At 43.5% G+C, this 27549-nt stretch overlaps 1 protein-coding gene across 4 annotated transcripts in view; it reads right to left on the bottom strand.

Moving 5' to 3' along the window:
- plekha7b (pleckstrin homology domain containing, family A member 7b) overlaps positions 1–27549 on the bottom strand; it is a 612799-nt gene that overhangs the window by 127363 nt on the left and 457887 nt on the right. For all 4 annotated transcript variants that reach the window (XM_070899897.1, XM_070899898.1, XM_070899899.1 and 1 more), the window contains 2 exons: positions 7464–7639; positions 470–943 (listed from right to left, as the gene is read on the bottom strand). In XM_070899897.1, the coding sequence (XP_070755998.1) occupies positions 470–943; positions 7464–7639 (650 nt within the window). The remainder of the gene's footprint in view (positions 1–469; positions 944–7463; positions 7640–27549) is intronic.

Raw genomic sequence — 27549 nt, 5'->3', positions numbered from 1 at the left:
ATTTCTTATTGAAAATGGTAAATCAGTATATAACAGGGCTGCTATTTATAATCAGATCCCAGTAATTGAATTGACTTCTTCGATCAGATGGGATTTTTATTGGGTTTTTGTGGAGTATATTCTGTGATGCCATCTGTTTTTTTGCAAAAACTACCAACCAGTCCTCCTGATCATAAAGCAATAAAGATGTAGCTTGTACAAAAAATGCAACAGTGTGCAGAATTTCTACCATTTCTGAATATATTGCCAAAAATTACAGTATGCTGAGCTGTAAATATTCTCAATGAAGACCTTAATTACTGATGACAGTAATAATTTTAAAGCTTAAAAAGAATGGTCATTAAATAGAAGCACTTGTCAACTAAGCAATTGGCTCAATGCATCAGATTAGAACTGGTTTTCGTTTCTGTTATGGTTTGATGTTCAAGCAATGAATGTCGGCCATAAATTAATTAAAATGTATTCTGACCTTTTGCTGTCTCCTTTGTGTGCTTTCACCCAGTGTTCTACTTGTACCATGGAACTTTTCCGCTGAACATTCTTCTCTGTGCCAGTTCGCGGCACAAAGCCTCTCCGATAAACATTAACACCATTCTGGTCTACCAGAGTGGCACTTCCTGTTGACAGCTGAAGTGTCCCATTACGTTGTAAGGGCTGTGGCCGAGACAAAGGATGCTGCTCTGTAAACATGTTGTCGTTCTCTGTGGGACTTGCTTGCACCTTGTTCTTGCTCCCTTTTCTGGCCTGTATTTCCATTGGATCCTTTTGGAAGCCATATCTCTCTTCTTCATCCCTCTCTTTCCTCATGTCTTCATGTTTCTCAAACCCAAACTTGTCATCTATTTTCCCAGCATGCTCTCTGCTCTGAAGGACTTCTGCCTTGGTAAAGCCCTTGTACGAGTTGATGTGGTTGCTCTGAGCAAGGCGAGGCCTATCTGGCTCTCTGCAACAGAAAAAAAAACATGCTTTCAATACAAGCACACAGAAAATTGCTCAAAAACTACCTTGCACTTCCATAGTGCTCCTCAGATAGTATTTTACAACATAGAAGGAAACCAATTCACCCTTTGCTCTCTGAAATCACTGTCCACTTCGTCCCATTCTCTGGCCCTTTCGCAATACTTGTTTCAGTTTTTCAGATATTTATCATGTATTTTTGTAAATGCTTCATTGAAGTATGACCCAGCAATAAATGTATGTTCAATTCATAATGCAACTGTTTGTCAGAGTTGGTGCCATTGATAGCTAGAAAAAGTAGTTGAAACAGTTCTCTGACATTCTCTGTGCACCACAATGTTCCAATACCAAGGTAATTGAAACAAGTATACACATTTCTCTCCTAAAACCTCTCTGGATTTTGCAGCGGGGGCGGGGGAGGGTTTGCTGGAGATTGTCACTGTTTGCCATTCGTAGCAAAATTGTCAGCAGATTCTTGATATGAACGTTTGCAATTTTGGTCTAGACACGAAAGAGGAATAATCCTCCCTCTGATTTTTGGGGATTAAAGCCTTAATTAGACAGTAATTATTTTTGTTGTGGGTGGAGGTGGAATTGAATGTGTTTATTCTACCCCAGTTGCAAGCTAATTCTTGTGCGCTAACTAATGCGTCATTGGCTGCCAATTATTGTGATGATGTTAGAATTAATCTTCAGATTTGTACAACTGTAAATTTTACAGGGATATTACTCGAAATAGATGATAGAACTAGAAATAATTCATCATTACGTATCACGTCTGCTCCCCTGCCCGTGTGTAGCTCAGTGAGTAGATGTATTACATGGTGTGGTGTGGAACCATGCAGAGCAGATGTCATATGTGTGCTGAAACATTAGTGGTAGAACTGCAAAATAGCTTCAGCAACACAGATTTGGGGAGGGGAGGCTAGGAAAGGAGGAGGAACAGGGAAGCAACCACTTCCGATCACTACCCAGTCACCTCTATTCTAAAGGTGATGATGCCAGGATATAGGAGGTCGAGACTCAGTTCTTACTGCTCCTCACTTCCAGGCTCATGCCAGGTGAAGACAGTCGAGAGAGAAGGAAGGGGAAAAAAATGGCAGAAAAATACATTATTGAAGTTTCATAAATATTGAAAATCTTTAAACATTATTATGCCACGAGTGGCAGTTTAAAAAAACAGGTTAAATAAACATTGTAGAACAAGCTTGTGTCACAGCAATTAACACTCCCCCATCCCAACCCAATAAACACTCCAAGCACGACCATGCCATCATCTGGATCAATAAACTAAATCCACAACATTCAGGGTTTTATAACCTACCCCAATATACTCTTTTTTTACAAAAGGCTTTTAATCTTTAAAGTCCTGTCCCCTCAGTACAGATTCACACGAGGCATGTAGTGAAGTCAAGGTCACTCTGGACCTGCACCTTTATTTTACAGCTCTGGAATGCTGCACTTGCCTGAGACCTGCCCTTATATACCTGTCTCTTGCAAGTGCACCCCTGGTGGCAAGGTATGCTGGTGGTTACAGGTCATATCTTATTACAGTCATGTATAGCATGTTAGGATACAGTTATATATAATAATGTAAGATACATGACAATCTCTATCAATGTCTTGATCTTGGATGACATATTTTCAAAATATCTGTTTATTTTATTCCCTTTTTCTCCACTATCGCTATTAGGCTGGAACTCCATGGTCAAATTTCCATATTTCACCCAGGTGACCATTCTGCATGCATTGGCCCTGACAGTGTCAGTAGGCTATTCATCTGCAGATGCATCACAGTCAATTCTAATCCTGTCTTCAGCTGATAGCAGCCGTGACTGAGCAATGATCATGATCAAAGACCCTTAGATGATCCTCCCAAGAGCACAGAGACCAACTATAGAACTCCTGGTGTTACCCTTGCTAACCAGAGATCAAACTGTGGATTTTCTTACTTTGCATGCTTCAGCTAATTACTGAACTATCAGGAAGCTTAGTTTTTAGGCTTTATATACATACAATCACACACCAACAGTTCACTTTCATTGAAAGACTTCTAATTCTTTTATTACAGGTACCATTAATTAAAAGACATTAAGTTAAAATATCTAATTTTTTCTTGTTTTCATAGAATCATAGAAATTTACAGCATGGAAGGAGGCCCTTCCCACTCATCGAGTCCGTGCCGACTAACAACGAGCTGTCCAGCCTAATTCCACTTTTATTAATGTATTTATGAATGTGGATGCAGCCTAGAGCAACACATGATTAAATGGAAAACCACATAAAATGAATTTGCCCACTTGACCTGAATATAAATTTCCTATAAAAATTATTTTGAAAGCTTATCAATCTTCCGAAAATAACAGACAAATATTGCTTAAACCTCCAGCTGCATTAAAACAACAGTCAAACATCTCTACACAGGACAATAATCCACAGAAGACAATACTGCATTTTTAAATTGAATTTTCAGCGGTCGTTATATGGTGTACCCTAAAAGCTAGCATCAATTTATCATGCAAGTACTTTGTCCAGTATACGTCACCTAACAAATTCTCAAAGTGACATTCACATCATACATATAAATCATTGTGGCAGAATTAATTTCCTAAGTTCCATTTAGCTCCCATTCTCAATGCTACAGCTTTTTAAAATTCATTCATATTTTCAGCTGCAAACTGATAAAAACATTTAACTAACCCTACCCTTACATCCTAAGCACAGGCTGAGGAAATACATCTAACAGATGCCAAGAACATCCCATTAATTCTTTATCTACACTTGGTTCTCCATTCAAATCCATGACAAATCAGTGGGATTTGGCTCATAAATTAAACATGGAATTCCCTCACAATTTGATTCCCAACATAAAGTGTTTACTATATGTGAAACTTGAGCACCTGATATTTAAAGTAAATTACATTCGCAAACTGTGCTTTCAGGCTACAGCTAGGAGGCATGTCAGTATCTGTGTCAGCTGACTTGCTCTTTGAACCTCGTTTCCTTTCGGGACATGCTTCATCCCCTCTCAATTTCTGACAAAAACAAAATACTGCAGATGCTTGAAATCTAAAATCTCTCCATTTCTCATAGGGAGAGCTTATTGATTTGCAGAATTCCTATTTCCTATAATTGGGATGTGGTATAAGTACACCAACACTATTCTACCTGACCAACTACAGTTCTTTTCCTAAATTTACGTTGTGGGTGAATTTTGTGTTCATTTAAGCGACAAATATTAGTTGTGGGGAACTTATCTCCATTTTGGATATCCAGTATTCAAAGATTGCCATGTCTGGAATAGCATGGGTTAAATACAGAACAAAGTACTTTTTATTGCGCCTCAGCATATGTTAACCGCGACTAGAAAAGAGCATTCCTGTTGCATTGCATTCATTCTCTCAATTTCTGGGGTTTGCCAAAATTGCCAATTGAGTTGCCACGTTATGGGTGAGTTTTGAGCAATGGGCTGACATCCACTTAGAATCAGGTTGAGACTGCCCAATGTTAGTTTACACAGGACCTTCAGAGACAATCAGTCTCGGTCTCGGTGTTCCATTCTCTTTGAAACAGTTAATTTTGGTGCCTTAACCCTCATCAGGACAGCTCAAGTACTCCGTTATATCTTTAGATGCTTTGATTATGACTCCACGAGGCAAAGTGCTGTACTTGAACTGTAGTGACCTTAGTCCTTTATTGATCACTCCAGAGTGAGGATCACACCTGGTGGCCTGCCTTTCATACTAGGCCAGGCACACCTGTACAGGTAACCTACAAGTCTCCCACTTCGATGCATTCTGGTGACACACCTTGTGATAGTGCAAGCAGTAACCAGGTAGGATACATGACATACTCAATCCAATAATATTGCCAATCTTTCTTCAATGCACTATTACTACTGTACAACATCAACTTGTAAGGAATGACGACGTTTTATAAAAAGTACAAGTACACTAATTGAGCACAAACCGTTTTATATTATACCACAGTGGGATCTGAGTAAATGCATATTAGCTGTCCAAACACAGAACTCCAATGTAGAATTCCCTTTCATTCCAATAATGGGAATTCTACTTGAACATAAGAACACAAGACAATAGCAAAATACTGCAGCTGCTGGAATCTGAAATAAACACAGAAAATGCTGGCAATGTCAGCGGGTCAGGCAGCATCTGTGGAGAGAGAAACATAGTTAACGTTTCAGGTCGAAGACCCTTCATCAGAACATAACAAATAGGAACAGGAGTAGGCCATTTGGCCCCTCGAGACTGCTCCGCCATTTAATAAGATCATGGCTGGTCTGATCTTGGATTCAGCTCCACTTCGCTGCCCGCTCCCCATAACCCTTCACTCCCTTATCGTTCAAAAATCTGTCTATCTCCACCTTAAATATATTCAATGACCCAGCCTCCACAGCTCTCTAGGACAGAAAATTCCACAGATTTACGACCCTCAGAAGAAATTCCTCCTCATCTCAGTTCTAAATGGGCGGCCCCTTATTCTTAAATTATGCCCCCTAGTTCTAGATTCCCCCACGAGTGTAAACATCCTCTTTTCATCTACCTTGTTGAGCCCCTTCATTATCTTATATGTTTCAATAAGATCACCTCTCATTCTTCTAAACTCCAATGCATATAGGCCTCAACCTCTCCTCATAAGTCAACCCCTTCATCTCAGGAATCAACCTAGTGAACCTTCACTGAACTGCCTCCAATGCAATATATCACTCCTTAAATAAGATGACCAAAACTGTACACAGTACTCCAGATGTGGTCTCACCAATACCCTGTACAGTTGTAGCAGGACTTCTCTGCTTTTATACTCCATCCCCCTTGAATAGAGGCCAACATTCCATTTGCCTTCCTGATTATTTGCTGTACCTGCATACTAACTTTGTGTGTTTCATGCACAAGGACCCCCAGGTCCCTCTGTACCACAGCATTTTGTAATACCTCCCCTTTAAATAATGATTTGCTTTTAAATTTTTTCCTGCCAAAGTTGATAACCTCACACTTTCCCACATTATACTCCATCTGCTAAATGTTAGCCCACTCACTTAGCCTGTCCATATAGCTTTGCAGATTCTCTGTATCCTCCTCACAACTTGCTTTCCCACCCATCTTTGTATCATCAGCAAATTTGGTTAGATTACACTCGGTCCAAGTCATTAATATAGATTGTAAATAGTTGAGGCCCCAGCACCGATCCCTGTGGCACCCCACTAGTTACGGTTTGCCAATCGGCAAATGACCCATTTATCCTGACTCTCTGTTAGTTAGCCAATCCTCTATCCATGCTAATATATTACCCCCAACCCTGTGAGCTCTTTTCTTGTGCAGTAACTTTTTATGTGGCACCTTATCGAATGCCTTCTGGAAATACAAATATACCACATCTACCGGTTTCCCCTTATCTACCCTGCTCATTACATCCTCAAAGAACTTCAGCAAATTTGTCAAACATGAATTCCCTTTCATAAAACCATGCTGACTCTGCTTAACTGCATTATGATTTTCCAAATGTCCAGTTACCGCTTGCTTAATAATGGACCCCAGCATTTTCCCAATCACAGATGTTAGGCTAACTGGTCGAGAGTTTCCCGCTTTCTGTCTCCTTCCTTTTTTAAATAGGGGCATTACATTTGCAGTTTTCCAATCCGCTGGGACCTCTCCAGACTCCAAGTAATTTTGGTAGATTACAACCAATGCATCCACTATCTCTGCAGCCACCTCTTTTAAGACCCTAGGATGCAAGTCATGGAGACTTGTCCACCTTTAGTTCCATTATTTTACAGAGTACTTTTTTTTTTAGTGAAAATTATTGTATAAAGTTCCTCCTTTCCTATAGCCCCTTGCTTATCTATTAAGCATAACATTTCCTGGTAAATTTTCAGTATTTTTCTTCATTACTGAACACTTAAAATAAGTTGTGTGCTCCTCTGCTTTGCTGTTGCTACCTCATGTTGGAGTATGGTGTCCTCTGGTACCGTGCTGAAATGGCCACTTCTCATGTGTGAGCGTAGACAGTGGGTGCCAACAGTAGAACAGCAGAAGGCATCATGCCCAAAACCAATCCTATCCTCACTCAACCTCCAGACAATCAAACTTTCCAATGGGATCATTGAAAGCACCTTATTATCCCAAAACATCTTGTATTTTTTTGGATCGTACTGACTCTTATGTAATCAACATACCAGCCATTCTATGGCTAAAAATTCCCACAAACTGCATGGAGGTAAGTGACCAATTAATCTGTTTTGGTGATGTTTATTGATGGAATATTGGCCAGGCCAGCAAAACTCCATGCTCTTCTTTGAATATTGGCTTGGAATCGTCAAAGCCCAACTGAATCACCAAAACAAGCAAACAGGATCTCAGTTTAATGTCACATCCAAAGGTTAGGATACATAATCTTCTCTGGAACCAAAATCAACACACAATGGTGCTTTATGGTTTTAATACATACAAATTAGTAGTGTTTAGAATGTAATAAAAATTCAGAATAACCTCTTTAAAGTGTATGCTTGCATAAGGGCAGCTTGATTCATAGCCCTGATCCAGCCGTTCATATCCTCCTGTGTATCTGCACTGAAATAGTACGTTCTCATGCCGGTGTGGTCTGCCTGTGAGCCAATAATAGCGTTCTTACTATAAATGTATGCCCGCATGCCTGTATGGGTAGCCTGGAAGAAAAAAGAAAAAAAAAAGGATTAAAAAAAAAAGACATTTATAAAAATCATTCAGCTACTTTTCAGCAATGCAAGTGTGACGTCACAAATCTTTATTTCTTTATGTTCGTTTTTGTGCTTATGAGAGACAAAGAAAAATGAGAAAAACAGAGAGAGAAAGAGAAATAGAGAAAGAGAGAGAGAGAGAAAAACAGAGAGAGAGAGAGAGAAACCAGAGAGCAAAGGAGAGATATCAACACTGGCAAATCTTTGCTCCTCCCAGGTTAACATTGGTGAAAATCATTTAATTTAGAGCCTTCAGCAGCTAAAGAGGAAAACCTTCCACCCATCTTAACTGGATTCAAATCCAGCTGCTAAAGGTGGAAGCACTTTCAGGAACCCTTCACTAAGGAATACATTATGTGTGTGTCCACATCATAGAAACGTAGAAAATAGGTGCAGGAGTAGGCCATTCGGCCCTTCGAGCCTGCACCACCATTCAATGAGCTCATGGCTGAACATGCAACTTCAGTACCCCATTCCTGCTTTCTCGCCATACCCCTTGATCCCCCTTGTAGTAAGGACTACATCTAACTCCTTTTTGAATATATTTAGTGAATTGGCCTCAACAACTTTCTGTGGTAGAGAATTCCACAGGTTCACCACTCTCTGGGTGAAGAAGTTTCTCCTCATCTCGGTCCTAAATGGCTTACCCCTTTTCCTTAGACTGTGAGCCCTGGGTTCTGGACTTCCCCAACATTGGGAACATTCTTCCTGCATCTAACCTGTCTAAACCCATCAGAATTTTAAACGTTTCTATGAGATCCCTTCTCATTCTTCTGAACTCCAGTGAATACAAGCCCAGTTGATCCAGTCTTTCTTGATATGTCAGTCCCACCATCCCGGGAATCAGTCTGGTGAACCTTCGCTGCACTCCCTCAATAGCAAGAATGTCCTTCCTCAAGTTAGACCACCAAAACTGTACACAATACTCCAGGTGTGGCCTCACCAAGGCCCTGTACAACTGTAGCAACACCTCCCTGCCCCTGTACTCAAATTCCCTCGCTATGAAGGCCAACATGCCATTTGCTTTCTTAACCGCCTGCTGTACCTGCATGCCGACCTTCAATGACTGATGTACCATGACACCCAGGTCTCGTTGCACCTCCCCTTTTCCTAATCTGTCACCATTCAGATCCAGATCATGCTGCATTTATACAAATATTTCACTCCAAGGTGATCTTACATTTAACAAACCTGGTGTGGAGAAAGTCGGTCACGCCTGAATCTGGACGGTGACCCGAGTGAAACAGTAAATTTTGTGCCGGCAAATGGCTTGCGTCTGCCGCGGCAAAATTCATCAGCTGGGCCCAGAGTTTGGAGCGAGAGAGAAAGTCCCGAGCTAAAGAACTGGCCTCGGGGCACCATAACAGAGGTCTGGGGCAACAAAACAAAACCCCTGAAAAAACCCCCATGAGAAACATTCCCAATACAACATAAACCACAAAAAACATTTTTTTTTTAAACAATCATACTTACCCGAGGTCGTATTACTCACCTCACTGCGGCCGCTACAGTTTGAGAACACCTGCTTGCACAGGCGTTCCCACCAAGGTGCGCGACTGAGCGCCAGAGGTTGGGCGGGAACCAACAATCAAGCCTTGTTGCAACCAGGGGCCTTGCAAACCGGCTCGCCACTTCCGGGTGGTAATGCTCCGCGCCCCGTCAATAACGGCACCGAACGTCCCGGCAGGGCTCTGGAAGCTGGCTGCTCGAGCGCAAGTGTTTTCTGCCGCCTTTGCCACCCCGCCGGGGTGCTAAGAGGAGCGGCAGAAAGCCGAATTTCCACCCCATGTCAGCTGAAAGAAATATACTTCTTATTCTACCCTACGTGAATTAGAGGTGATCCAAAACTCCACTGTCTGTGTCCTAACTCGCACCAAGTCCCGCTCACCCATTACCCCCTGTGCTCGCTGGCCTACATTGGCTTCCGGTTAAGTAACGCCTCGATTTTGAAATTTTCATCCTTATTTTCAAATTCCTCCATGGCCTCGCCCCTCCCTATCTCTAATCTCCTCCAGCACCACAATCCCTCGAGATGTTGGCACTCTTCTAATTCTGCCCCCCTGTGTATCCCTGATGATAACCATCGGTGGCCGGCCTTCTTTTGCCTTGGCCCCAAGTTCTGGACCTCCCTGCCTAAACCTCTCCGCCTCTCTTTGCTCGTTCAAGACACTACTTAACACATACCTCATGGACCAAGCTTTTGATCACCTGCACTAATTTCTACTTAAACAGCTCGGTGTCAAATTTTTAGCGCATAATAGTCCTGTGAAGCACCTTGGAACGTTTCACTATGATAAAGGCGCTATATAAATACAAGTTGTTGTCGTTGTAGTGCAGAATACTAACAAATTTTAAGAATAGAAGCAACATTCTGAGCAGAACACATTAAAGGAAGATGCAACATTAAAAGCAACAAAAAATGAAGAATCAAATCTAGGCATAAAAAAGCAAAAAACATTTTAACATGCTTCCCAGTGCAAGTGCAATAGCACAGGTTTAAAGAACTTGTCATTTAGAGAAATGACAAACAGCTCCTGTTCTTTTCAGTGAAACACTTAAATCACAAATTGGACTAAGAAAGCATCATTTAATTCCCGTGAGAAAAATAAGCGTTTCTGTTTCGACAGAATACAAGTGTTAATTGTTCCTGAAACCTACAATTATGTACTGGAGCAAAGGTTACCTCAGTTACAGATTTAACATCAGTACCTGAAAATCTATGGAACAAGTGCGTTCGTGTTTACTGAGGCTTGTATTACAATCTTATATATATTTGTCGGAATTATTTCAACTAGATTTAAAGGGGCCAAAATTGCCCATTTCTATATGGCCATGGCCGACCTCTTGGTTGGTATGGAGGGAACGCCATTTTGAAAATTGTCCTCGTGGATTTTCCCGGCGGAGAATGTCCCCGCTCTGCCCGTGTTTCCAGCTCTTTGAGCCCTTACTGACCGGCGGTGAACCCCTTTCCGCCCCGCGTGGGAAATTGCCCGGCGGGAACAGATCGCCTGCCGGTCAGTGCCACTGACAGCTTTCCCCAGCAGGAAGCATCTTGTGGCTGGGCGGCACGTCCTCCCTTAAAAGGGGAGAGTGAAGTGCCGCGGCCGCCATTTTGTTTTAATTGTCGGCCGACTGCCACCTTGGGTACCGAGCCGCTGGGCCGGCCAAAACTCTCCCTGGTGGCCCAGTGTTTGTCACTAAAGTGAGTAGTGGCTAACAGAAAGCAGAGAGTCGGGATAAACGGGTCCTTTTCGGGTTGGAAATCGGTGGTTAGTGGTGTGCCACAGGGATCGGTGCTGGGACCACAACTGTTTACAATATACATATATGACCTGGAAGAGGGGACAGAGTGTAGTGTAACAAAATTTGCAGATGACACAAAGATTAGTGGGAAAGTGGCTTGTGTAGAGGACACAGAAAGGCTGCAAAGAGATTTAGATAGGTTAAGCGAATGGGCTAAGGTTTGGCAGATGGAATACAATGTCGGAAAATGTGAGGTCATCCACCTTGGAAAAAAAAAACAGTAAAAAGGATTATTATTTGAATGGGAAGAAATTACAACATGCTGCGGTGCAGAGGGACCTGGGGGTCCTTGTGCATGAAACTCTTTTTGGAGTTTATCTGCAAAACAAAAAACATTAAACCGTGCCACCCGCCCTGGATGATACAGCAGACATTTACAAGGCCCTTTTTTTTCTTTTTTTTTGTGTTTTTTTTGTGTTTTTCTTTTGTTTGTTTTTTTCTGGGCGCTAAAATCACATTTTTTCCAGTGCCCCCTATAAAAGGGGAGGGGGACACTAAAAGCACCGGCAATTAAAACAAATTAAACTTTAAAACGTAAAATCAAATTAAAATTTGGTTGCCGGGCGTGATGATGCACTCCAGTCCCTCCGGTGCCCAATCCCAAAAAGTTAGTTTGCAAGTGCAGCAGGTAATCAGGAAGGCGAATGGAATGTTGGCCTTCATTGCAAGAGGGATGGAGTACAAAAGCAGGGAGGTCTTTCTGCAACTGTATAGGGTTATTAGTGAGGCTGCACCTGGAGTACTGCGTGCAGTTTTGGTCACCTTACTTAAGGAAGGATATACTGGCTTTTGAGGGGGTACAGAGACGATTCACTCGGCTGATTCCGGAGATGAGGGGGTTACCTTATGATGATAGATTGAGTAGACTGGGTCTTTACTTGTTGGAGTTCAGAAGGATGAGGGGTGATCTTATAGAAACATTTAAAATAATGAAAGGGATAGACAAGATCAAAGCAGAGAGGTTGTTTCCACTGGTCAGGGAGACTAGAACGAGGGGGCACAGCCTCAAAATACGGGGGAGCCAATTTAAAACCGAGTTGAGAAGGAATTTCTTCTCCCAGAGGGTTGTGAATCTGTGGAATTCTCTGCCCAAGGAAGCAGTTGAGGCTAGCTCATTGAATGTATTCAAGTCACAGATAGATAGATTTTTAACCAATAAGGGAATTAAGGGTTACGGGGAGCGGGCGGGTAAGTGGAGCTGAGTCCATGGCCAGATCAGCCATGATCTTGTTGAATGGTGGAGCAGGCTCGAGGGGCTAGATGGCTTACTCCTGTTCCTAATTCTTATGTTCTTATGAGTTCACAGCAGCCACTTTAACTGATGACTGATGAGAGCAGCGCTGTTGACTCGGCGCGATGGCCGTACCGACCCGCCCGTACTTCCGCACCCCCCTGACCACACCACATGCGCCCCGCTCCAAAAAAAACAGAGAGCTGGATTTCCCCGGATTGTCCGCCCAGGCGGAGCACTTAACAATCTGGAGGTGCGCCCCGTTTCAGGTGGAGGGCAATTGTGGCCGCAGAGTTCTTGTGCAGAGAGGGAAAATGTTCTATTTTTTCCATCATGAATTAACTCAAGAGCTGGCAGCCAAAACAGTCTAAGGCACATCGATTGTAATGTGCACCAAATCAATAGTGTTTCTATGTACAAAGTGAATATTTGCTCAGATACTGAGGGACGATATCCCCATGTAAAGCAGTTAAGTCATTTAAAATAAATTTTCAGTGGCAATTGCTTTTAAGTACCGCCAGCCAGAAACAGCACAAATTTCAAGACGCAGTAACTACACAGCTCCAATAATTAAAAGTTAGCTCCTAAACGGCAGAAATGAGACACTTGATCCCTGTAAATTGCCAGCTGGAAACTGCACTAATTGATTAGTATATATCCACAATGTCACATTAATGACACTGAATAGAAGTTGAAATAAAAACAGAAAATACCGACAACACTCAGCAGGTCAGGCAGCAACTGCGGAGAGAGAAACATCTGAAAGGTCATCAACCTTTTCTGTTTCTGTTTTTATTTTGGATTTGCAGTATTTTGCTTTTGCGGAACAGGTGTTAGATCCTTTTGTAGATGAGACAGCACCAATGAGGGCAGCGATATGCAGTAGTGCACAGGAGGATCTGTACCTCAACTCCATTTACCTACCATTGGTCCATATCCTTGATGCCCTTTCCCAATAAAAACCTGTCGATCTCAGTCTAAAACATTTCAAATGACTCAGGATCCACAGCCTTCTGGGGGAGAGAATTCCAGATTTTCACAACCGTTCCTGAATGGCTTAGCTCCAATGTTAAACTTGTGCCCTTTTGTTCTGGATTCCCCCAATTGGAGGAAATCGTTTCACTGACCGGGCCCAAATTTTGCCAGGAGTTGCTCAGTTTTTTTTTGGAGCAATGTGATTTTTCTGGAATATATTAAAAGTCGCAAATTTTGCACATTTAATTTGAGCCAGTGTAAGTGAGCTAGTTAGGATTTTTTTTAAAGTTTAGTTTAGTTTTGTTCAAAAGGGGGCGTTACCAGCCACCTATGCCTGTTTTGGCCATTTAAGCCAGTCTGGAATAGTTGGCTCCAAACTAACTTAGGCCAGAAAACCTTTGCGGAGAGTTAAGAAATCAGCGCAGGTAGCCTGAGATAAGGGGGGTTGGGGAGGGAAGCAGAGGACCTTGCAAAGCACTAAACACCTTCACAACAACATTAAAGGAGCATAAAAACCATCAATAATAAATAAAAAATAAATAAAAAAGTAAAACTTAAGTCCTACTTTCCTAACTTGACCCCCAGAGGGACTGGACTTCTCTCCGAGCGACTGGACTTCTCTCCGAGGGACCGGACTTCTCTCCGAGGGACCGGACTTCTCTCCGAGGGACCGGACTTCTCTCCGAGGGACCGGACTTCTCTCCGAGGGACGAATTAGTTGTAACCTAGTACCAGTCCTCAAAATCCCTGGACCTCAATCACAGATGGGGAGTGTGCATCTTTTGTAATAAAGTCTGTGATCTCCTTTGACCTTGAAACAACACACTGCCAGGGGTGCTTTCACTAATCGTTAGCTTTGCTGCCCCTGTATCGATTTGGGTGAACTTTCCAGTGAGGCTCTGAAATGACTGAAGAAAGTTCCATTGGTTTTCTCTGGTGCATAAAATTTTTCAATTTCCAAGCGAAGCAGAACGAACAAAGCCTTGAGGCGTTGATATTCTGTTCCAGCCCTGTTCAAGTTTCAGGCATAACTTCCCACTTCATTAAAATGAGACTGAAGTCACTTTAGCGGAAGCACCTCAGCAGCAGTATCTGTACTAAAGATTATCGGGTCGCCCCTTCTGCCCGGGGATAGGGGTTTCGAGCATGGGGTCCAGCTCACAGCCTGCAGGACGCGCTGGGAGGGCGAGGAGCTACTGCGCGCAGCTGCCGGCACTGTTTTTGGCGCAGGGCTGTAGCTCCGCACCCCCCCCCCTCCCCCCCACTCCACGGGAAACACCGTGCCAGGACCGGGGACACACAGCAGAGCGGCCAGAATCGTGAGTGCCTTTTTTGGCGCCGTTTGGAGTGCACAAAGTCGGCACATCTTGGGTGAGTGCGCCAGAAAAAGGGGTTGGGGAAATTTGGGCCCACTGTATCTACTCCCAGCAGATTGGAAAACTGCAAATGTAACGTCCCTATTTAAAAAAAGGAGGCAGACAAAAAGCAGGAAACTATAGACCAGTTAGCCTAACATCTGTGGTTGGGAAAATGTTGGAGTCCATTATTAAAGAAGCAGTAGCAGGACATTTGGAATAGCAAAATTCGGTCAGGCAGAGTCAGCATGGATATATGAAGGGGACGTCATGCTTGACAAATTTGCTGGAGTTCTTTGAAGATGTAACGAAGAGGGTGGATAAAGGGGAACCAGTGGATGTGGTGTATTTGGACTTCCAGAAGGCATTTGACAAGGTGCCACATAAAAGGTTACTGCATAAGATAAAAGTTCACGGGGTTGGGGATAATATATTAGCATGGATAGAGGATTGGCTAACTAACAGAAAACAGAGATTTGGTTCATTCTCGGGTTGGCAATCAGTAACTAGTGGGGTGCTGCAGGGATCAGTGCTGGGACCCCAACTATTTGCAATCTATATTAACGACTTAGTAGAAAGGACTGAGTGTAACGTAGCCAAGTTTGCTAACGATATGAATATGGGAGGAAAAGCAATGTGTGAAGAGGACACAAAAAATCTGCAAAAGGACATAGACAGATTAAATGAGGGCAAAAATTTGGCAGATGGAGTATAATGTTGGAAAGTGTGAGGTCATGCATTTTCACTGAAAAAAAATCAAAGAACAAGTTATTATTTAAATGGAGAAAGATTGCAAAGTGTTGCAGTACAGCGGGACCTGGGGGTACTTGTGCATGAAACACAAAAGGATAGTATGCAGGTACAGAAAGTGATCAGGAAGGCCAATGGAATCTTGGCCTGTATTGCAAAGGGGATGGAGTATAAAAGCAGGGAAGTCTTGCTACAGTTATACAATGTATTTGAGAGGCCACACCTGGAATACTGCATGCAGTTTTGGTTTCCATACTTACAAAAGTATATAGAAACATAGAAAATAGGTGCAGGTGTTGGCCATTCGGCCCTTCTAGCCTGCACCGCCATTCAATGAGTTCATGGCTGAACATGCAACTTCAGTACCCCATTCCTGCTTTCTCGCCATACCCCTTGATCCCCCAAATAGTAAGGACTTCATCTAACTCCTTTTTGAATATATTTAGTGAATTGGCCTCAACAACTTTCTGTGGTAGAGAATTCCACAGGTTCACCACTCTCTGGGTGAAGAAGTTTCTCCTCATCTCGGTCCTAAATGGCTTACCTCTTATCCTTAGACTGTGAGCCCTGGTTCTGGACTTCCCCAACATTGGGAACATTCTTCCTGCATTAACCTGTCTGAACCCATCAGAATTTTAAACATTTCTATGAGGTCCCCTCTCATTCTTCTGAACTCCAGTGAATACAAGCCCAGTTGATCCAGTCTTTCTTGATAGGTCAGTCCCGCCATCCCGGGAATCAGTCTGGTGAACCTTCGCTGCACTCCCTCAATAGCAAGAATGTCCTTCCTCAAGTTAGAAGACCAAAACTGTACACAATACTCGAGCTGTGGCCTCACCAAGGCCCTGTACAACTGTAGCAACACCTCCCTGCCCCTGTACTCAAATCCCCTCGCTATGAAGGCCACATGCCATTTGCTTTCTTAACCGCCTGCTGCACCTGCATGCCAACCTTCAATGACTGATGTACCATGACACCCAGGTCTCGTTGCACCTCCCCTTTTCCTAATCTGTCACCATTCAGATAATAGTCTGTCTCTCTGTTTTTACCACCAAAGTGGATAACCTCACATTTATCCACATTATACTTCATCTGCCATGCATTTGCTCACTCACCTAACCTATCCAAGTCACTCTGCAGCCTCATAGCATCCTCCTCGCAGCTCACACTGCCACCCAACTTAGTGTCATCCGCAAATTTGGAGATACTACATTTAATCCCCTCGTCTAAATCATTAATGTACAGTGTAAACAGCTGGGGCCCCAGCACAGAACCTTGCGGTACCCCACTAGTCACTGCCTGCCATTCTGAAAAGTACCCATTTACTCCTACTCTTTGCTTCCTGTCTGACAACCAGTTCTCAATCCATGTCAGCACACTACCCCCAATCCCATGTGCTTTAACTTTGCACATTAATCTCTTGTGTGGGATCTTGTCGAAAGCCTTCTGAAAGTCCAAATATACCACATCAACTGGTTCTCCCTTGTCCACTCTACTGGAAACATCTTCAAAAAATTCCAGAAGATTTGTCAAGCATGATTTCCCTTTCACAAATCCATGCTGACTTGGACCTATCATGTCACCTCTTTCCAAATGCGCTGCTATGACATCCTTAATAATTGATTCCATCATTTTACCCACTACCGATGTCAGGCTGACCGGTCGATAATTCCCTGTTTTCTCTCTCCCTCCTTTTTTAAAAAAGTGGGGTTCCATTGGCTACCCTCCACTCGATAGGAACTGATCCAGAGTCAATGGAATGTTGGAAAATGACTGTCAATACATCCGCTATTTCCAAGGCCACCTCCTTAAGTACTCTGGGATGCAGTCCATCAGGCCCTGGGGATTTATCGGCCTTCAATCCCATCAATTTCCCCAACACAATTTCCCGACGAATAAGGATTTCCCTCAGTTCCTCCTCCTTACCAGACCCTCTGACCCCTTTTATATCCGGAAGGTTGTTTGTGTCCTGCTTAGTGAATAACTTGCTTCGGAGGCCGACAAAAATAGATGTTGAGCCAATAAAGATATTAGGAAGGATGAGCAAAAGTTTTGTCAGAGGCAGGTTTTATGGATAGGCTTAAAATGGGAGGGAAGTGGAGGGGTTTTAGGGGTTTTAAATATTTATTGTTCAACGGGCGTAAATCTTTGACCCTGTGAGCGGGCGCGGGGGTTTGCTGCTGTGATTGGCGTAGGGGATAATAGATCAGTACATGAGGAATATGAGGTGCGATGAATGTTTGTGGTGGAGGAGCGGCGACAGATTGTGGCTGAGGTGCAGTGAATGAGGGTACGGGGCCCTGGGGCAGCACGGGCCAGCCCACACTGCAATATGTGTGTGCACTTGGTCCGTGCAGCAGAGCAGGTCTCCAGTCGTCCTGATTAATCCTTTCCAGTGGACCAAGACCTAGCTCTGTCAAACCCGTGTGGTGGCTGATGTGCGACGGTCACCACACGTTTAAAAAAATCCACGCACAGGCATCTTGCACCCCTTCAATTTGAGTTCAGGATTGGAATATCGGGTCCTTCATTGAAACATCTGTGAACCTATGTGGAAGCAAGTCATCCTCGTTCGAAGGACTGCCTATGATGATGATATCATATCCTTTTGTAACTCCCAGCTCCCATCTCCACAAAATACTATCCCTCTTATACTTAGTATCATCTGCGAACTTGAATGTGCGATTCTCTTGTCCTCATCCAAGTTATTGCTTTTTGTGATGAAAAGCTGAGGCCCCAGTATAAATCCCTGGGACCACCATGTGACATTTTGCCAGTCAGAGGGCACTCACTTTATCCCTACTCTGTGACTCCTACCTCCCAACCAATTTTCAAACCATGTCCTAAAGTTACCTCTAATTCCATGTGCTCTCATCTTTGCTAATATTCCCTTGTGTGTAAGCCTTGTATACAATCCCCATTCCCAAAGAGTTTTTGAAAATTATGGTTATTAGCCCCACAATTCTCTTCCCCAACTTCCTTCAATATTTTGGTATGCATACCAACTGAATCTGATTAATTTTATATTCTTGGTCCTATTAAGTTGTTTAATACAGTGTCCTTTTCAATACTTATTTCCAAATAACTTTTTTTTTAATAAAAAGTGCAGGAATCAGCATCATCATCATCATCATAGGCAGTCACTCGGAATCGAGGAAGACTTGTTTCCACTCCCAAAGTGAGTTCTTTGATGGCTGAACAGTCCAATACGAGAGCCACAGACCCTGTTACAGGTGGGACAGTCATTCGTCGAGGGAAGGGTTGGGTGGGGCTGGTTTGCCGCGCGCTCCTTCTGCTGCCTGCGCCTGATCTCTTCACGCTCTTTGCGTTGAGACTCGAAGAGCTCAACGCCCTCCCGGATGCACTTTCTCTACCTCGGGCGGTCTTCGGCCAGGGTCTCCCGGGTGTCAGTGGTGATGTCGCAATTTACCAGGGAGGCTTTCCTTGTAACATTTCCGCTGCCCACCTTTGGCTTGTTTACCATGAAGGAGCACCGCATAAAGCATAAAGCATTTGCTTCGGGAGTCTCGTATCTGACATGCGAACTATGTGGCCTGTCCAGCGAAGCTGATCAAGTGTGGTCAGTGCTTCAATACTGGGGATGTTAGCCTGGACAAGGACACTGATGTTGGTGCGTCTGTCCTCCCCAGGGGATTTGCAGGATCTTGCGGAGACATCGTTGGTGATATATCTCCAGCGACTTGAGGTGCCTTTTATACATTGTCCATACCTCAGATCCGTACAGGAGGGCGGGTATTACTACAGCCCTGTAGACCATGAGTAATAGAAAGACAATAGAAAGCGGAGAAGCTGGAATTTATTAACTGGTGTAAATATCACCCACAGTGGCCTAAGCATCGAGACTAGCATATACTGCTTGACAGTAAGTTAGCATGAAATTTGTTGGCAGTTGTATTACATCCTTTGCCACTTCATTTCTTGTTAAAAGTTACAATTAGACAAAAGAACTATTCTCGCCATCACATGTTCTATTAAGAGGCTTCCACTGTATCAGTTTTTTTTATTGAAAGAGGATTAGAGGGTAAAAAAACACAGGATAAGATTACAAGGGCTCAATTTTCCCCAAAGCATTTTTTTGGCGTACTTGAAGAGTTACGGCCGATTTTTGGGGGGCCCCAAGTATGCCAAAAAAGTGTTGGAAGTTTGCCCGTTGGATCTCTTCATTTTGGCGTGGCCTAACCCGACCTTTAGTTTTGGGGGTGGAGCCTTGATCTGCGCCAAAAAGATCAGGCTGCCACGGTAACCAGGGACACAATGCAAGCTGAGGCTGCAAAGTGAAGCATACAGCCACCTCCTACCATTTTAAAAGAATTGAAAAATGTCATATATGTATACTGTGTGTATATACTATGCTGGTACCACTAGAGGGTGCAACTGTGGGAGGCCCAGGCAGGAGCTGTATAAAAGGCTGGTCACCACACGGTGAAGGCACTCTGCAGTTACAATAAAGAGACTAAGGTCACAGAGTTCAAGCACAGCACTAGGCCTCGTGGAGTTATTCTACAGACAGGGAGAGATATATATATATAGCACCAACCCCGCCCAAAAGCTGGCTAGTCTTCTTGGTCGCCAGTTCGTCTCTCTCTCTGTCTAGAATGGGATCGGACTGTGTGTGAGAACCGGGGACCGAGAATGGGACCGGACTGTGTGTGAGAACCGGGGACCGAGAATGGGACCGGACTGTGTGTGTGGACCCTCTCGCTCTCTCTCTCTCTGTCCAGAATGGGATCGGACTGTGTGTGAGAACCGGGGACCGAGAATGGGACCGGACTGTGTGTGTGGACCCTCTCGCTCGCTCTCTCTCTGCCTAGAATGGGACCGGACTGTGTGTGTGGACCCTCTCGCTCTCTCTCTCTCTGTCTAGAATGGGACCGGACTGTGTGTGTGGACTCTCTCGCTCTCTATTTCTCTCTGTCTAGAATGGGATCGGACTGTGTGTGTGAACCGGGGACCGAGAATGGGACTGGACAGGGTTGGAGGTAAGTTGCTGCTATGTGTTTTTAAATTCTCTGTGTCCGGGCAACTTTCCTTTTCCTGCGCCATTTTCCTTAACACTGGGGAAGGTTTTTCAGGACAGGCCACATACGCTGGCCTAATCAGAACTGGAGTAACTCTCAGCTGGCCAAACTTCCCTAATTGGCCAGAAGTGGCGTAGGTGGCTGGTTACGCCCCCTTTGGCTGAAAAAAAAACAGACTTAAAAAATTCGTAACTAACTGAGTTGCACTGGTGCAAATTGATTGGGGAAACTGGGGATTTTTAAGTTAGGCCAGAAAAAGCAGCCTGCTCCAAAAAAAAAACAGCGCAAATACTGGGGAAAATTGAGCCCTAAAAGAGTATCAGGTTACCAATGAAGAGTGGAATGTGGATAGACACGTACCTAAACCAAGAAATTCAAATGGACCATTTCCCATTCAGTCCAGTTTATTTTTAAGAAGGGCAGTGTTTTGAAGGTAAATAAGAGATCTATCCTGATCCAAATTATAACTTTTATGTATCCTTTATACAAATTTGTCGTTAGGCCGAGTATTGTAGCTATATAAACTGTACTTTGTTAACTACTTTCTGGAAAGGATCTCTTTGTCTTTGCAATATGTGTTTGGAAAGGCAAGTAACACAAATCTTGTCTGGAAGCAAAATTGGCTTGATTACAGGGTACACTGCTCGGGAAGCAAGTATTGAATAACATTCACACCTCTGACATGACAGACTGAGTTTGCTTATCTCTAGTTCAGTTGGAAACAACATGTCCAAGGCACTACAGTAATCACTGACTCCATGAGAATATATTTTAATTAATCAAAACTCAGCTAAAAGCAATCTGGAGAGGATAATATTTCAAAACTATTTAAAATGATGATCTCAGAAAACATTATAATATGCTGGTGACAGTTAACTATTGCATTTGTTATTTTAATTTGCTGTTTTAACTTGCTTCTTTGTATATTTTGTTTGCAAAATCATAAGACATCACTCAATTATGATGAAGCAGAACATTTGGGCCCATGTTAACCTCGTAAACTCTTCTCATTCCGGTTCTGTTACCTCTAAAGTCATGTTCATTTACATTCTGCCCCTCGTCGACATAATTCGAAGACATGAGGTCAACTTCCACATGTACGCTAAGGACACCCAGTTGTACTCCTTCACCATCTCGCTCAACCCCTCCACTGCCTGCGTTGTCAGACTGCTTTTCTGACATCCAGTCTTGGATGAGCGACAATTTACTCTAGTTAAACACTTAGATCAAAAGCATTGCCTTCAGCTCCCGCAAAAACTCCATAACCGCTGTACCGATGACATCCCCCTCCTCGACTACTGTCTCAGGCTGAAGCAGGCTGTTCACAATCTCGGCATCCGATTTGACCTCCTACTTTATCACAGAAACTGCCAACTTCTACCTCCATAACATCATCTGCCTCACCCCATCTCAGCACATCGACTGCTGAAATCCTCATCTATGCCTTTGTGATCTCCAGACTTGACTATTCCAATGCACTCCTGGCCAGGCTCCCATCCACCATCCTTTGTAAGCTTCATCTCGTCGTATTCAGCTCGCCCATCACCCCTGTCCTTGCTGACCTAAATTAGAATGACTCCCTTGTTTCTTGGTGATCAGAACTGTCGTTATATTTTTACTGTTTTGGCTATGGAGTTCAATGTTGAATTGGATTCGTTGTTTGTTGTTCTGCATTGCTTGAAGATGTTTAGCTCCGAGTCGCCTGAAACATCTGGGTCTCCTTCAGCCTCACCCACAGTTATTTCAACACTTCATTTCTCCTTTCAATATTTAGCAAATTTCATCTGCCATTTTTCTTCCCACATGTAATTTGTCAAAATCATTTTGTAATTTCTGTTCTGTTACCTCCAATTTCACGGGCCTTGCTGATTTGGTATTATCTGCAAATTTAACAAAGTTACACTGAGGCCTGGATTTTAGCTCGGGGGGTGGGGGGGACGGGGGAAGGGGCTGCTGTTAGGAGAAATACCCTGCAAGCCTTCTGTAAGAGAAATTCTGTCAGTTTCCCATCGACAAGCAGCCTGATTGACAAGCTGGAGGCTTAGTGAGTGGGTAGCACTGTCGCCTCCGAGTCAGAAGGTTGTGGGTTCAAGTCCCACTCCAGGGACTTGAGCACAAAGTTCCAGGCTGACACTCCAGTGCAGTGCTGAGGGGATGCTGCACTGTGGGAGGTGCCGCCTTTCGGATGAGACGTTAAACCAAGGTCCCGTCTGCTCTCTCAGGTGGACATAAAAGATCCCAATGCACTATTTCAAAGACGAGCAGGGGAGTTATCAGGTGTCCTGATCAATATTTATCCCTCAATCAACATAACAAAAACAGATCATCTGGTCATTATCATGTTGCTGTCTGTTGGGAGCTTGCTGTGCGCAAATTGGCTGCTGCGTTTCTCACATTACAACAGTGACTATACTCCAAAAGTACTTCACTGGCTGTAAAGCGCTTTGAGAGGTCCGGTGGTCGTGAAAGGCGCTATATAAATGCAAGTCCGCCTCCCTCTTTTTTTTAAATTGACAAGCTGGAGGCTTAATTGATGGGCTGACGGCCTGTAGGGCGAGAAGCCTGCAGCACAAGGCCACAGCCGAGGAAATCATTAAGTCTAGTTGGGGGGGGGGGCGATTAGACAAGGTGATGGTGGTTGATGGGGGGGGGGGGTGGTCAAATGGTGATCCGGAGGTCCGATGGTGGAGGGGAACAGACAGATCAGCTGGGCTGGGGCGGGGGAGGGGCGATTTAATAGCTTGTTGGGCCAGGAGGAAACACTCCTGCTCCTCCCAACCCACAAGTAGTGCTATGAAGGCACGTTCCTCATGGATTCAGCCCCCCTTGTCTCCTTGCACTTGCCTGGTTTCCCGAGGCCTGGGAAACCCGGCCGATAGGAGCTAAAAATAGAATCACTGTTAAAATCAAGGCAGACAGCCTTATTATAATATTTAAATAACTGGCCCGCCTCACGAGCGGATTGATCACCCACGCCTCATACCTCCTCCGTTAAAGCCTGGAAGTGTGGAATTTTGAGGCAGGTTTGGTTCTCGTTCAGATTTTTTGCATTTTAACCTCTGACATGACCCCAACTCACTCGTTTTTGAGAGTTAATATTCAACCCTAAGTTTCTGAATCCAAGCCATTAATGTAAATTAGAAAGACTACTTATACCATAACTGATCACTGGGGCACCACACTAAGTAATGCTCCCTACCTCACCATAATTCTTTTATACAAGAACATAATAACATAAGAATTAAGAACAGGAGTAGGCCATACAGCCCCTCGAGCCTGCTCCGCCATTCAATATCATGGATGATTTGATCATGGACTCAGCTCCACTTCCCCGCCCGCTTCCCATAACCCCTTATCCCCTTATCATTTAAGAAACTGTCTATTTCTGTCTTAAATTTATTCAATGTCCCAGCTTCCACAGCTCTCTGAGGCAGTGAATTCCACAGATTTACAACCCTCAGAGAAGAAATTCCTCCTCATCTCTGTTTTAAATGGGCGGCCCCTTATTCTAAGATCATGCCCTCTAGTTCTAGTCTCCCCCATCAGTGAAAACATCTTCTCTGCATCCACCTTGTCAAGGCCCTCATAATCATATACTTTTCGATAAGATCACCTCTCATTCTTCTGAATTCCAATGAGTAGAGGCCCAACCTACTCAACCTTTCCTCATAAGTCAAACCTCTCATCCCCGGAATCAACCGAGTGAACCTTCCCTGAACTGCCTCCAAAGCAAGTATATCCTTTCATAAATATGGAAACCAAAACTGCATGCAGTATTCCAGGTGTGGCCTCACCAATACCTTGTATAGCTGTAGCAAGACTTCCCTGCTTTTATACTCCATCCCCTTTGCAATAAAGGCCAAGATACCATTGGCTTTCCTGATCACTTGCTGTACCTGCATACTATCCTTTTGTGTTTCATGCACAAGTACCCCCAGGTCCCGTTCTACTGTGGCACTTTGCAATCTTTCTCCATTTAAATAATAACTTGCTCTTTGATTTTTTTTCTGTCAAAGTGCATGATCTCACACTTTCCAACATTATACTCCATCTGCCAAATTTTTGCCCACTCACTTAGCCTGTCTGTGTCCTTGTGCAGATTTTTTGTGTCCTGCTCACATATTGCTTTTCCTCCCATCTTTGTATCGTCAGCAAACTTGGCTACGTTACACTCAGTCCCTTCTTCCAAGTCATTAATATAGATTGCAAATAGTTGGGGTCCCAGCACTGATCCCTGCGGCACCTCACTAGTTACTGATTGCCAACCCGAGAATGAACCGACTCTCTGTTTTCTGTTAGTTAGCCAATCTTCTATCCACGCTAATATATTACCCTCAACCCCATGAACTTTTATCTTGTGCAATAACCTTTTATGTGGCACCTTGTCAAATGCCTTCTGGAAGTTCAAATACACCACATCCACTGGTTCCCCTTTATCCACCCTGTTTGTTACATCTTCAAAGAACTCCAGCAAATTTGTCAAACATGACTTCCCCTTCATAAATCCATGCTGACTCTGCCTGACCGAATTATGTTTTTCCAAATGTCCTGCTACTGCTTCTTTAATAATGGACTCCAACATTTTCCCAACCACAGATGTTAGGCTAACTGGTCTATAGTTTCCTGTTTTTTGTCTGCCTCCTTTTTTTAAATAGGGGCATTACATTTGCAGTTTTCCAATCTGCTGGGACCTCCCCAGAATCCAGGGAATTTTGGTAAATTACAATCAATGCATCCACAATCCCTGCTGCTACTTCTCTTAAGACCCTAGGATGCAAGCCATCAGGTCTTGTTTCCTACCTTCAACCAATTTCTCATCTATTCCTAAGCTTTAGCCATGAAACCCCACAGCTCTGAGCTTAACTAATAATCTTCCATGTGGATCTTTTAAAAATTCCTATGGAAGTTTAGGGATTTTCTGTCGAGCATGTTGGAAGGTCACTTCCTGAAAATCAAACAAACGTGGTTTAGCGCTGGCCTGACCTACGTGGTGCTTTTCGACTGGAAAGATCAGGAAAATATGTAAAATGACACAGAATGTAGAGCACAGAAATAGGTCATTTGGCCCAATTGGTCCATGCCAGTGTTTATGCTCCACACGAGCCTCCTCCCATCCCTCTTCAACTATCACTATCAGCATTACCTTCTATTACATAGAAACATAGAAACATAGAAAATAGGTACAGGAGCAGGCCATTCAGCCCTTCTAGCCTGCACTGCCATTCAATGAGTTCATGGCTGAACATGAAACTTCAGTACCCCCTTCCTGCTTTCTCGCCATACCCCTTGATCCCCCGAGTAGTAAGGACTTCATCTAACTCCTTTTTGAATATATTTAGTCAATTGGCCTCAACTACTTTCTGTGGTAGAGAATTCCACAGGTTCACCACTCTCTGGGTGAAGAAGTTTCTCCTCATCTCGGTCCTAAATGGCTTACCCCTTATCCTTAGACTGTGTCTCCTGGTTCTGGACTTCCCCAACATTGGGAACATTCTTCCTGCATCTAACCTGTCTAAACCTGTCAGAATTTTAAACGTTTCTATGAGGTCCCCTCTCATTCTTCTGAACTCCAGTGAATACAAGCCCAGTTGATCCAGTCTTTCTTGATAGGTCAGTCCCACCATCCCGGGAATCAGTCTGGTGAACCTTCGCTGCACTCCCTCAATAGCAAGAACGTCCTTCCTCAAGTTAGGAGACCAAAACTGTACACAATACTCCAGGTGTGGCCTCACCAAGGCCCTGTACAACTGCAGCAACACCTCCCTGCCCCTGTACTCAAATCCCCTCGCTATGAAGGCCAACATGCCATTTGCTTTCTTCACCGCCTGCTGTACCTGCATGCCAACCTTCAATTACGAGCCCTCTCATGTGATTATCTAGCTTCCCTTTAAATGTATCTTTGCTATTCGCCTCAACTACTCCTTGTGGTAGCGAGTTCTACATTCTATCCACTCTATGGGTAAAGAAGTTTCTCCGGAAATACAGTGGGCCTGGAGAGATCAGGAAAATCGACTGAGCACTATAGTATAAACGAGCAGCTAAAGGATAGATTGTTAGCCCTGAGGCACAATATGCCTGATTCACTACACATGAATTAAAATCTGAGTTCAGGGATATTGCCGATTGTGTTGAGCACATGAAATATGTTGGGAGCATGCTCAACTGTTAACAGTCTGAGCCAAGAAAATTGATGAGGCCTAACTCTGGTTTTCTTTTTGCCCGATTTGGAAATAACCTTCGACTAAAGGGACCAGCAATATGGGCTCCAGAAGAAATGAGATTAATTGAAAGTATGGCGACAAGTATAGAACCTCAAACATTCCTCAGTGACTCCTTCATGTATTTTGATTAAATTTCAAACTAAAAATAATTGACAGAGGTCATTTGAAAAATAACTACATTGACCTTAGAATATTTTCATTGTGAAACTTTTTCATCCTGACTCGACCTGCAACCATGCTAGAGTTTGATTATAGCTGATGGTTACCTTAAAATCCAGTCCACGTACATTAATCTGTACAGATACATTCCGTGGAATCAAAACCTTGCATCTAATTTAGAGACTTCTTATCTGAAGTGAAGGCCGTTCTAATGAGACTGGGAGGGTGGGAGGACGGAGGTTTTAAAAAATATATTTATCTGATCTGAACTTTGGAGATCAATGCAAAACAATTTAAAGTTAAAAACATAAATATAAACAAAACAGAAACTCATTTCAAAATACTGAAGGAGGAAAATATAGCTAGGGCTTCCAATAGAAATCTGATGCGTCGCAACAGAAGTGTGCATGTGTGTGAATGTTTGGTGAGGACAAGATCAGGCTTGGTTGTCGTCTTCCATGATCAAATAGTCACCCAATAGTTTAAGCTCACTTGGGTGAAATACTGCAGGATTGCTGCCACTCATGTAACTAGACCCCAAGCACGAGATAGCACCTTCAAAGAGGGTAAAAAGATTGCAGGAACTTTTTTAAAAATTCATTATCCTTTTTACACTGTAGGCCTATTGGTAGCAATAAGAAAAAAAACATTGTTATTTTAAGCTTAAAAGAAATCTACTGAAAGCAATACAATACACAGCAGGCAAGCATCACTTTGTCCTCAGGAATAATGTCAAACTACCTCAAAATTCTTGAGCCTATTCTTTGCTTATCTGCTACCTACCTTCTGCTGACATTCACTGCTTGCACTAATAACATCCACTGTT

The sequence above is a fragment of the Pristiophorus japonicus genome, chromosome 14 (assembly GCF_044704955.1).
Source record: "Pristiophorus japonicus isolate sPriJap1 chromosome 14, sPriJap1.hap1, whole genome shotgun sequence".
Classification (NCBI taxonomy): domain Eukaryota; kingdom Metazoa; phylum Chordata; class Chondrichthyes; family Pristiophoridae; genus Pristiophorus; species Pristiophorus japonicus.
This window is presented reverse-complemented; position numbering and strand designations above follow the sequence as displayed.